This window comes from Opisthorchis viverrini (genome assembly GCF_000715545.1).
Source record: "Opisthorchis viverrini unplaced genomic scaffold opera_v5_502, whole genome shotgun sequence".
Lineage (NCBI taxonomy): Eukaryota > Metazoa > Platyhelminthes > Trematoda > Opisthorchiida > Opisthorchiidae > Opisthorchis > Opisthorchis viverrini.
This window is the reverse complement of record NW_008752166.1, coordinates 93,880-106,002: the sequence shown is the minus strand read 5'-3', so window position 1 is coordinate 106,002 and position 12,123 is coordinate 93,880. Positions and strand designations below refer to the sequence as shown.

Below are 12,123 nucleotides of genomic sequence, written 5' to 3'. Positions count from 1 at the left end.
GGATAATGCGCCGGCGGTCACGGTCAACCGTTGGGCGATCGGAGTGTGCGGTTTTTGGGGTCGACCTTTTCTAAGCCCTTCCTCGGGGGAAGGCAGCATCGCTGCTTCCATAAATATGGACATGCTGGTCGCCTGGGGGAAACACCTTACTGCCTTCACACTCCTGTCGCAGAGGACAGTACGACTTTACCCCCAGACCGCCTCGTAGCACGATTACTCGTAGTACGGGGTCTCGCTGCTCTTGGTCTGGCTGCTCCCCTTTGGCCTTCCTGGCATGGTTGCACCTTGTGGAACGAACTTCCAGCCAGTGTAGCCCACGGGATCATTGCAGCACTGAAGCCCAACCACCACGTCAAGGTGGCAGCTTTAGGTCGGGGGTTATACATATCAGAACGCCAAGGGCGAACTCAGGTCTTTGACATTTCTTCCTCCGTGTGTCCGGTGATCCAGAAGCGATAAGTGACGAAATATATAGTGTGGGAGTTACACTCAGCCCCAGAGCTGGATTGGATCCCACTGAACAGTCGTCTTTGTGTCTTTCGGTTATCCAGCTCAATCAAGCTCAATGCCTCTCGGCATAAAAAGCGGTGTCTGTTTGTAGTGTCGCCTTACACCCCGATGAACTGAAGTTATGACGCTGAGAATTATACTCTCTATCGAGAGTTATCCGGGATCATTCGCCAAGCAAGGGCGAAATGAATGTTCAAGGTGGTCGTCTGAGCTCCTTAAAATCACATTTGAGTGGGCGATTTGGACTCCACGCTCGTCACAAGACAATGGAGAGTTATTCCAATTGTGTGCTCATCATCAATTCTTTCTGGCCAGAACGAACTTTCAGCATAAACGTTCGCATCACGTAACCTGGAGGCTACCAAATACAAATCAACCGTGGACTCTTTTGGATCACGTGGCCATCACCCACCGGTGGAGAGCTACAATTCAAGGCTGTCGTTCCTTCTGGGGTACACAACCTGATTCAGATCGTGCCATGGTGCGCACACGCTTGACAGTTCGTTTCCCCTCAGGCCCTCGCAAGTCAGCCATAAAGATGCTGACCACATGACCACTGAATGTCCTGGTGATTGCTATCCATGATTGATGCCAGAAACTACATACTAGCAGGCAACGAGTACAATGGCGCTCGGAAATCCCCCAAACGCCAAATAGTGGAGAGACTAAGGAAAGACAGAGAGCTATGTTTGACACCGAAAGCTCGGGAGATGGAGACGGCTTTTGCTACCGGAAACAACAGTGTCCTATATCAACTGATACAGTCGACTACTATCGAGTACACAAACGACACAACTCTTCTTGGATCTGGCACCGTGGTAATGTAAACAATACTGAATAGTCTAAATAACTGCCTCGCAGTTTGGCATGCAAAGTGTAAAGTGCTACTGTAAGGCTGGATGTGCTCGGACCTTATCCTCATGTTTGAGGATAAGCCGCTTTAGGTGGTAGACAAGTTTGTCTACTTGGACAGCTTTATCAGTCCCGGTGGTCTCGCGAACGATGATATTTCGATCCAGATTGGGGAAGTCAGAGTAACTTTCGTAACCCTGCATCATCTGGGGCACAGGCGTGACATCAGCTTATCCGTCAGAAGTCGTGTTTAAAATGCTGCGGTGTGCTCCATATTATTATATAGGTCGTAAACCTGGTTGCTGCGCACCGAGGACTTCAGAATTCTTTCAGTGTTTGACTATCAGTGTCTTCGGAGCACTGCCCGCATATGGTGGGAACCCCGGCTTAGCAATTCCGAAGTTGACCGAGCGATCTTCGGAAAAAATAATTTACTCACAACAAATGGGCTCATCACACTGCATAGGTTGCGCTGGCTTGGCCAGGTGCTCCAACTGCCACTTGACAGACTTCCTCGAAGTTCTCTTTTCGCACAACCACGCGAAGGGTGGAAACTGGCCAAGGGGTGAAACAATTACTTGGGAGCTAAGTGTGAAAGCTGTTACCAGCAAACTAGCTGCGCTGATCATTGCCGTCTCCCTAGCCGGGGACCCTTAGAGGGGACACATCAACTAAAGAATACTATTTCTGCTGGGGTACGCACCTTGACGGTGACCACGCGATTGTGCGGGCTCGGTTGTCATTTCGCTTTCCCGATGCATCGTACATGCCAACGTAGAATAATTCCCTTGGTAAGCTCTGACTAGTTCCAGTTGCTCAACTCGTCAGTATTTCAGAATACCGGCAACCGTGGCCCGTGGCTGTCAGTGTCGCTAGATCATCGAGGCTATCGCCTTCATTACATAGTTGTCCGTTTCTGCAGTTTCTCTGGACAACCGGAATGATCCAACGACGACTGACTAGTGAACAATTTTAGTGTCTGACCTCATTCCCATGCTGCCCCGTTTTTCGGTGAACGAAGCCATGACAGCTGGAATCAAAATATATGTGGTGCATGGTTTGTGGCTGATAAACTGAAGTGAACTGAACAGCAGGTGCTTCTAAACACTACCCAGGTCTGGTGGGAACTTCAGGTTCCCAAAGGTGTGGTGAGCGTGAACTCACCTGCAATAGATATGCTTGTGACTCCCTTTGCTGTGCTGGTTAGTCCACATATTTCGCATTTGAAACACCTGTTATTGCCCGGTTGTGTGTTGGGGGGGGGGCAGTCATCTCTATAGGACTTGTTTGGGTTTCACCAATATTCCTGAAGAGAAACTTGCTGCATCCGTACGTGATTCCTCAATCAGCTTTCTCGTCATATGACGCGGATCCGAGAGAGGCAAGCGGACATTCGTCCAGATAAAGATGTTTTGATTACATTTTCACTTTATGCTAGATGTTTGAACGTCACTCGTAACACTGGTCCAAATTGAGAGTTTTTTGGTTCCGGCTGTGTAAGTAGGTTCATCTTTTGACACGTGCTTGGTTGAAGAGGCATGTCCCCGATGTCTATGAATATTATCCTTCCGTATTAATTTATGCGTGTGGCTGTTCTGTTCTGCAGCGAAATTGGAGGAGTGTCGGTTAGTATAACGCTCAAGATCCATGTAGCTTTTGATTCGATTCAAAAGCTACAGGGGCGAGACGGCCCAAGTGGTAAGAGCGTGTGGCTGTTCTGTTCTGCAGCGAAATTGGAGGAGTGTCGGTTACTATGGTACTCAAGATCCATGTAGCTTTTGATTCGATTCAAAAGCTACAGGGGCGAGACGACCCAAGTGGTAAGAGCGCGAATTTACTGACCGGAAGGTCCGTGGTTCGAATCCCACCTCCGCCCCTCGACTTCCCCTGTCTAGGCTTGGGCAACCTGGCAGTATCCTAGACCTCGTGCTTCCTTGGGGTGGCATGGCAGCTAGGCACCGGAAGGGTGCTACAGCTGAACGTTTTTTTGATTCGATTCACTAGATGTATCACATGATTCCACTTACTCGATTAATCATGCAATTATATGTTCTTTTCAGGTTTGAACCAACCCATCTACGTTGCACTCACTTATAGGCAATTTTGTTGCCAGGATTTTTCCAAATGGAGTCCCTCATTCCAGTTATCAACAAATTACAAGATGTGTTTAACACCGTGGGCACGGAGACCATACATCTACCTCAGATAGCTGTCCTAGGAACACAAGTACGTACCATGCAGTGGTTTCCTGGACTTCAGACCTAATGGAATTATGATTTTTTTCTTTTCAACCATTTGGTTGCACTTTTATTCTGGAGATGGCTCAGTGGTTAGAGTCCGAATTTACTGACCAGAAGGTCCGTGATTCGAACCCCACCTCTGCCTCTCGACTTCCCCTGTCTAGGCCTGGGCAACCTGACAGTGTTTCAGCCTTCGTGCTTCCTTCGGGTAGCGTGGCAGCTAGACACCGGAAGGGTGTTACAGCTGAGCGAGCGAACGAACGAACATCCTCCTATAAAGCTTAAAATATGACGACACTTTCGTAGGAACTGTGTTCTAGGCTGCCAGTTGTTTTCGCCGAAACGGACCATCTTCAGAGAAAGACCGCCTAATGGTGCGAATTACGCACCTCTTGGAAGATGGATTGTATAAATGAGCGCCAACAACCCGAGTTTACCACTGATAGCTGTCCCGTATGTACTTATAATCCTTATCACGTTCCAATATCCCCAGAGCATCCAGGCTCATATTTTTTGGGTTGATGAATAGGTCATCCTGTTGTCTCCATCCAACATTTGTTTACTGCTTGCGACACCAGCATTCACTCCGCGGCTTAGCTGCTTCCAAGACACTGGTATTTTGGGACATCTGTCTCCCTCATAAACAGATGGGTCATCACAATCACATCAGGACCCATTCTGATTTCTTTTTTATTCATGTTGAGTGTTTGTCCATTCTGTTTTTCCTTTGGTCGATGTTTTCCTGAGTTCATCTTGCGACATTCATTTCACTACCCCAGTTGAACACGAAGTGTGTTTACTTGTTATCTTCTTCAGAGCTCCGGTAAAAGTTCAGTTCTTGAGAACCTGGTCGGTCGAGACTTTTTGCCTCGAGGTCCCGGAATCGTGACGAGGCGGCCTCTTGTATTGCAACTTGTATATGTGGATGAGTCGGACACCAACACGCGAATAGCTGATGGGGATGGAAGATCACTTGAATGGGCGCGGTTTCTTCATCGCAAAGATATATTCACTAATTTCGAGGATGTTCGGAAGGAAATCAAAGAAGAAACAGAGCGTGCTGCAGGGTCTGGAAAGGTTCGTTCGGTTCATTTTTTTGTAAATAGCTTCCCAAAACTATTGTCTTACTGTTTGTGGCATCCGATTTACAGTAACATGATCAGTGTACTGCCAACCGTGAGGTCGGAGTCAAACTCTAGCGCGCACAGTGCTGGTTGTTGAGTATCGATTTATACACCCACGGCGATCGCTATTCGTTCCCGATTCACAGGAAGTTTTGGAAAAGTTTTTAGGGCCACTAAGCTGGCCAGATCGCACACGCCCCACTGATTTTGCATGTTGCGTCAGTTTTGAGATATAGTTAAAGAAGTTGCGACTTTCTGTGTTTCTTAACGACCTTATTTTGGACAAAAACTAGCGCGATGGGCGGTGTGTATCCTCTTTTGTACCGTTAGTAGTTTGGACACGAATTTAGCGAATTCCACAACTGCTCACAACATATAGTGTATGTTAAGGGGAAAGATTACGAAGCTGGAGCTACGTCCAAACATATGAGAGTCGCTCGATGACACTACCCAGCTTCATACAACTTCAATCCGACTGCTGTCATCATCGTCAACATTATCGGTGCTTAATTCCCATACAGCCAAGAAGGATTCGATAAACTAATAGAGAGAGAGAGAGTTACCACCAGTATTGTCATTTTTACGGATCACAGGCCGAGCACTTGACTTACGTTACTCTGTTGCGACTAGTTCCCATGTTACCACTAAGCAGCACTATGGATGTAGCAAATTATAGGTCTACACGTACGGCAGTCGATGGCATGGCCTCTGCATGTTTTGTTACGCACATTTGAGTAACATGTTAGTGAGCGCGGCAACCAGATGTGTTTTCACTTAGGATGCGTTGAGATCGCATTTAGGCCACAGAATCCCACACGGATCCGGCCTTTCTTGGTCATAACTGGGGCTCAAGTGGTTGGAGCGCGAATTTACTGACCGGAAGGTCCGTGGTTCGAACCCGACCTCTGTCTCTCGACTTCCCCTGACTAGGTTTGGGCAACCAGGAAGTATTCCAACCCTCCTTTCGGTGGCATGGTAGCTGGGCCCCCCGAAAGGGTTTTCGATTGATAACTGGATCTTGATATCCATGCGCAGTATGATGAATTGCGCCCCAGCTGAACGATCACTTTCGATTGATAGCTGGATCTTGATATCTATGCGCTGTATGATGAATTGCGTCCGTCTGGTTTGCTGTACCGAGCTAACCTGAAATTTTCAACATCTTACGTTGTTAAAGATAGGGTGCGATCGGTGGCTGTATTCACCTAACTTAACAGTTCTGCGTTTTGTCCTCCTCTCTCCCGCTTGCTTTCAGGGTATTAGCAGTGAACCAATCAACCTGAAAATCTACAGTCCCAAAGTCCTGAATCTCACTCTTGTTGACCTACCTGGAATTACCAAAGTCCCGGTCGCGGATCAGCCAGAGGATATTGAAACACTGATCAATCAGTTATGTCTACAGTATGTACAGAATCCGAACTGTATCATTCTGGCTGTTACGCCGGCAAACACGGATATGGCGACCAGTGAAGGTTTGAAGTTGGCCAAAATGGTGGATCCAGATGGTGAGTGACTGTGTCTGTTATCTTCGTCATTAGCTGTATTTGGTTCAACAATGCGTGCGTGCAGCAACTACACAAGGGAAAACCATTCCAGAGAGACCAGCATGAGTAGTTCACAATGTTATCTCACTTTAAGGTCCATGAAATTGATGCACGGCCTCCTGTCTCTCCTGAAGATTGATCACCCTTAGGAGATGCCAACCTCTCATCCCCGTGGCGATCTCTTTCTGCGATTACTATGTGATGTCGTTCTCAAGAGCTCATATCCGAACACATCGGCTACCCAACAGGGTCTAACAATTGTAGGAGGGATACCTGAGTGTTGCTGGTCCCGCACTTAGGATAGTGGCTGACGGGGAATGCCGTTTGGACCATATAGATTCTCTTTGGGGGGCTAGTGGACTTTCCCCAGGAGTGCTGATCACCGCGTCTACTGTAGATACTCCCATGCCCCTAAGAACGGTTACATTAGTGAAGTAAGCAATATTGTCTCATCCTGACCGTGTCCGCGCTTCAGATCCATTACTGTACCAATGAACTATTCGATCACTTCGTTTGATTGGGTTCAGGTCGCTTGTAATCTCTTCAGTTTCACGCTTATAGCGGACTCATATGACGTCTCTCACTGCTATTCCAGGTCGACGCACTTTATGCATTCTCACCAAGTTGGATTTGATGGATCAAGGTACGGATGCGCATGATTTACTGCTCGGACGAGTAGTCCCCGTGAAGCTGGGTATCATCGGCGTTGTCAACCGATCTCAGGCCGATATCAATTCCGGCAAGACCATTGAAGAAGCCCTTCAGAACGAAGCCAGTTTCCTCCAGAGGCGGTACCCATCGTTAGCCAGCCGCAATGGTACCCCATGTTTGGCGCGGACACTAAATCGCGTAAGTCCGTCTTTTTACAGCATGTTAATGCCTATATATGGGTGTCTTGTGTGATCTGATTTGCTAAACGCATGATTCCGATTATTCTGAATGTGGTTTCCGTCAAACCAACATATTAAGTGTATACTTTTATTTTCCAACGGACTTATCCTACTCAGACCGGTTATGTCTGTTTTCAAGTAGGCATCATTATGTGTTAGTTCTAGAGAAGAAACTCTGTCAACTTACCGTGAAATCAGAAAGCGAATTCCAATGGGAGAAGTTCCAGAATACCTGTTAATCGCCCTTGTGTGGTTATCAGATAGACAGTGTTCTGCCTTCGTGATGCTCCGGAGGCCACATGTAAAACTCTCGGCCGCGGTATCTTGTCACAATGAAACTTATCCCGAAAAACTACTGCGGTAGCTTTCTTTATCACTGTCCAGTATCTGCAGCACCGCATCTCGTGGACACCCTTGAGGTCATTCTTGCTTATTTAGTTTGTTCGGATTGGCCGCTGCCTTGTCTGTCATTTGACATAGCAGTTTGATAGTTCAAGACACTTAGTCATGTTGCTCCTACATTCCTCTCTCAAAGTTTGCTAGGAATCTGCGTAGCCATGTTTTCGTCTTTACAAGTGAGCGTAAGGAGTGGGTGACCGTTTAATTCATTCACGATTTGGTGGTGTGCGCTACTTGTCCAATAACTAAATTTATCCAATAGAGAAGTTCTCGCCAGCCGTACTATACTCACAATGCAACGTGCGAGTTTTCCTTCTCTAAGACTTGTCTTTTTAACCCTATCAATGTTGTGAATAGTTCAGCCATGTTGGGTCAGACTGAAGTCCACCTGAGCTTACGAGCTATTTACAGGCCCTGGGAGATCAAGAAGTTATACGACACCCTTTTAGTCGGGCCAACACACGGCGTGGGTCCAAGATGAGAACGCCTCTTGTAGTCCACCACCCCAGGCCGTTGGAGTACCCGTCCGCAAGCGGATCGACGGCGTTCTTCGACGCTATGATGTGTTCTTTCTCCGTGTACTTTTTAGCAGAGGGTCTGTTGACGTTAGAGTTTTCCTTCCCCGTAATTGCGCGTTTGGTTAGTACACAAGGAATGGGACATGCCGAGGCGAGCTGGTTGCTTCTTGAGGGTCCTGATTTGAATGTGTTGTTTTCAAAACAGAATGTGGTTGGTTCTAAGAAACCGTAGGGTATGATAGCAAGTCAACCAGAGGGACGCACTACCGGTCCGGTCATATTCGCCGACCAGGATAAAGTGCGTACCTGATCGTCTTTTAGGGTTAACCACCTTCTGCTAAATTATTACTTCAAATGTTTCCGTATTGAGCCATTTAACCAGGTCAACGAAACTGTTGTAGTGGAATGAACTGGGACATCCAGATATTCAGGTTTCTCAGTCTTTTGTGCTTCAGCACACATTGTGTGGTTCCCGTGTGTCTGTATCCAAGCTTTGCTTTGCACCGGCAGTTCTTCCAAGTTTGTTCCTCTTACCGGGACTTTTATTCTCGTGCTCTAGCTTCTATTGCGTCCCTTACTGACTTTCATGAGGTGCCCCTCCGACTTTAACTAGAAATATTGTGCCGTCGTAACAGTACTTTTGTTCAACAAACTCCGCTTTTGCTTCATTTCACATCTCTACTTTTCAGCTGCTTATGCATCATATTCGAGATTGCCTGCCGGAGTTGAAAACGCGCGTTAACGTAATGGCGGCCCAATTTCAAAACTTATTGAACACGTTTGGTGATGAGGTTGAAGACAAGGTATGCGTCAAAAGAGAGTTCACCCATACTACTGTGGCATCTGTTTACCACCAGATTGTTGCCACATTTGATCCACACATACACACACATGATGTTCTAATCCTCTCTAATCAACTCTGTTGCTTATCTGCAAGTTTTGACGAACTTAGGCTTGGTGTTACGCTATTGAATACCTTCAATCACAGCTGCAGTACTGTGCACACCTCTGTCAGGTGACCACAAGATCCGTGGTTGCAAACAGCTGAACTACACTAGGAACCCATAGCTGTGGAAGCTAGAGGATAGAGTGGGTCAATACGAATGACATGGTACCTATTGGCTTAAATCTGTCTTACTACAAAAGGCCTCGTGGATGATATGCTAAAAGCATCTCATATCGCTGATGAGGCTGCCAAATGTAGTCTCTGGACGTTGATCAGGTAGCTCTTGACCTGTTCGCCAATCTCTCCGGCACCATGTGAGGAGACATCACCGCTGCGCGGGCTATTCGAAGTCGCGTTTCACAAACCCGATGCATAATTCAGTTAGGCATTTTTTGAACGCTATCCCAGTCAGTTCTACTTGAGATTGCTCTCAAGCATTCGGCTTTCCTCAAGAGAGCACGATTAGGTCAAACTCCGCTGGGAGAAAATCTCTGTCTAGTTTCGAAGAATATGGTCCTGGAAGTGTGGACATATTTTTTTCTAGGCTGTATGATATTCTCCTAACTGGTTAAGAGTTATGAAGCAAGTGGACCATTCTGTGAGACTGAAAATCGAGGGCTCTCTGTCGCCGAACATGAGTAACCCTTCGATAACCCACGCCGAAAATGCCATGTGCTTCAAACGGTGATTATTGTTGAACAAGAGGCAATCGCATAGTCAAATGTATTTGACAAAATCGAATCCATGGAAGTTAATTCGATTTCCTGACCATTTTTCCCTATGACGATATCATCTCCGGAGAATTTATTGGACTGTTCCCAGAGACCCATACGTTCGTGCGATATAGTATCTGATAAAATGTACTTTACAGACCAAGCCTATGTTCCAAGAGAAATCATGCTGCTCAGAAGGGCGCGACTTTGCCAGGTCCCGAGGATGCGCTGTTTTCCTTCGTGTACTTGGTCCTTTCTGCATGCAGCTCTCGAGTAACTCTTAGGAAGCATGGGGAATGATCAGTCATCCGAGCAAAGGCTGGACTAAGCGATTAGATGTGTGAGCGAGTGAGTGAACGAACGAGGGGACAGTGGGGCGGGTGAGTGTGTGTGTGTGTGGGTGATTACGTGAATGTTCGAGTGTGCGTGTGGAGTGAACGAAGCATTCATTCGCATTTACTACTCCACACTTTTAGTCAGTAGTACTAAGAACATGTTCTGTTCAGCCCATGCCGCCAGAGTGATGCAAATTACTACGTTTGGGCTCTGATAATCAGGATAAAATCCTATGGATCCACCCTCAAAAAGGCGTCAGCTCAATTTATGTAAAAATGTCCTGTTTATCTGTACAATCAAACAGTCACCCATACTTGGCTTTGCTACTTCTTTCATCCTAGGGCCAATTGCTTCTACAGATCATCACCAAGTTCAACACTGCCTATTGCAACACAATCGATGGCGTGGCCAAAGATATCGAAACCACTGAGCTTTGTGGGGGTGCTCGGATATGCTACATTTTCCACGAGACATTCTACCGGACGTTGAGCCGCATTGATCCTCTTGGGGGTCTGTCCACTCTGGACATCCTCACAGCCATCCGCAACGCCACCGGTCCACGACCAGCACTGTTTGTTCCTGAGGTCTCCTTCGAACTGTTGGTCAAACGCCAGATTCGTCGACTTGAGGAACCCAGTCTGAGATGTGTGGAACTGGTACATGAAGAAATGCAACGCATCATACAGCACTGTGGAGCTCAGGTACAAACACACCCGTTAGGCTAAATGGTCTCTCGTGAATTTTTCTTGTATAGAAAAGACGATCATTGTGTCCCCCTCGCAAGGCGATACTGTTTATTTTGACTATCCTATCTCGTAGTTGGGCAATTCGATTGCAAGCGTTCTATCACCAATCACCGTGACATCATCAGTACGTTGTTTGGAGGCGCAGTGAGGCGTACCGATGGGTCGGTGGTGGCGTAATCAACAGTGTTGCGTGTGTGTTAATATACGTGCTGCCAGCCTGGGCCGAACTTTGATCGCGACTGGTTGTTCGATCTGCCGGTTTCATTGGTTGTTCTGTTATCCTGTGTTCTCATTGATCGATGATCACGTGACTTTTGGGTTCGAGATGGCCCAAGTGGTTAGAGCGCGAAATTACTGACCAGAAGGTCCGTGGTTTGAACCCGACCTCTGCCTCTCGACTTCCTCTGTCTAGGCTTGGGCAACCTGGCAATATCCCAGCCCTCGTGCAACCTTCGGGCGGCATGGCAGTTAGGCACCGAAAGGGTTCTATAGCTGAACGGTTTTTGGGTTCGACCTCCCCTGCTCTCGTCCTCTGGTTGACGCTGGAGTGACCTCTTCTCATGACCCATCTGAGTTCCAGCTTGTGACCTTTGTTGATCCGACTGCAAGGAGTTTCATGTTTCTTGGTTTGTTAATCCAATATTCGGATCTCCTGGAGCGGTCCGGTTGAGATATTGGTTCTTCGCACGTAGTGGTTTCGTAAATATAGTCGAGCCGAATGCATCGGTTGACCCAATTCGCAGTGGAGTACCACGCTTCCGGAATTCCCTTTCCGTGTCTTCGTATGCCGAGATTTTTGAGTTTTCCCGTTTGATTTCGTGACCTTCATCTTAATAGATAGAAGGTCATGTCTCGTGACGACCGCGTTTTCTCTCTTCATTCGTGTGCATAATTTCCCCTCAGTTTGTCCAACGTAGAACTTGTTGCAGTTAATTTGGTATATCACATTGTTCCTGTTAGGTTTGTCTCGGTTGTCCTTCGGTCTTGGGATCAGTTGCCAAACAGTGTCATTCAGTTAGTTAGCTACTAGGATTCCTTTTTGAGCTAGTAATGATGCTGTAAATTCTGACACATCCTTGCTGTTGCTGTTGTTGAGATGTCTCTTCCTTCTTCAAGTTTTCTTTGATAAAATTCCTTGGATGTACATTGTTCGGAAGTCCTCTGAACAGGTGGTTTTCTTCCTTCTTCCGTAGTCTTGCGACGCTGCTACGTGTCCCCGCCCCCTTGAACGGAATTTAAACACAGTTCCTCTTGTGCTTCATTGAGTGCTTTCTGTTGTAGTTCAGTATTTCATCCGTATATATA

General features: G+C 47.0%; 3 protein-coding genes across 3 annotated transcripts in view; 1 reads left to right on the top strand and 2 right to left on the bottom strand.

The window, feature by feature from the left end:
- Positions 1 to 3,422: 3,422 nt before the first annotated feature.
- Positions 3,423 to 12,123, top strand: part of T265_11475 (hypothetical protein) — a gene marked incomplete at both ends in the record, with an annotated part of 30,064 nt that continues 21,363 nt past the window's right edge. Inside the window, 6 exons of the mRNA XM_009178141.1 lie at positions 3,423 to 3,588; positions 4,419 to 4,679; positions 5,982 to 6,231; positions 6,866 to 7,119; positions 8,767 to 8,880; positions 10,414 to 10,773. Coding sequence (XP_009176405.1) covers positions 3,487 to 3,588; positions 4,419 to 4,679; positions 5,982 to 6,231; positions 6,866 to 7,119; positions 8,767 to 8,880; positions 10,414 to 10,773 — 1,341 coding nt within the window. The remainder of the gene's footprint in view (positions 3,589 to 4,418; positions 4,680 to 5,981; positions 6,232 to 6,865; positions 7,120 to 8,766; positions 8,881 to 10,413; positions 10,774 to 12,123) is intronic.
- On the bottom strand, positions 3,686 to 5,456 carry T265_11476 (hypothetical protein; the record flags this gene model as incomplete). The annotated part of the gene is made up of 2 exons (XM_009178143.1): positions 3,686 to 3,874; positions 5,415 to 5,456. 2 exons carry the CDS (start codon positions 5,454 to 5,456, stop codon positions 3,686 to 3,688), a joined length of 231 nt encoding a protein of 76 aa, XP_009176407.1.
- T265_11474 (hypothetical protein) lies at positions 5,501 to 11,083 on the bottom strand (the record flags this gene model as incomplete). Its single annotated transcript, XM_009178142.1, has 3 exons — positions 5,501 to 5,743; positions 10,608 to 10,725; positions 10,974 to 11,083. The coding sequence occupies 3 exons, from the start codon at positions 11,081 to 11,083 to the stop codon at positions 5,501 to 5,503; spliced, it is 471 nt and encodes a 156-aa protein (XP_009176406.1).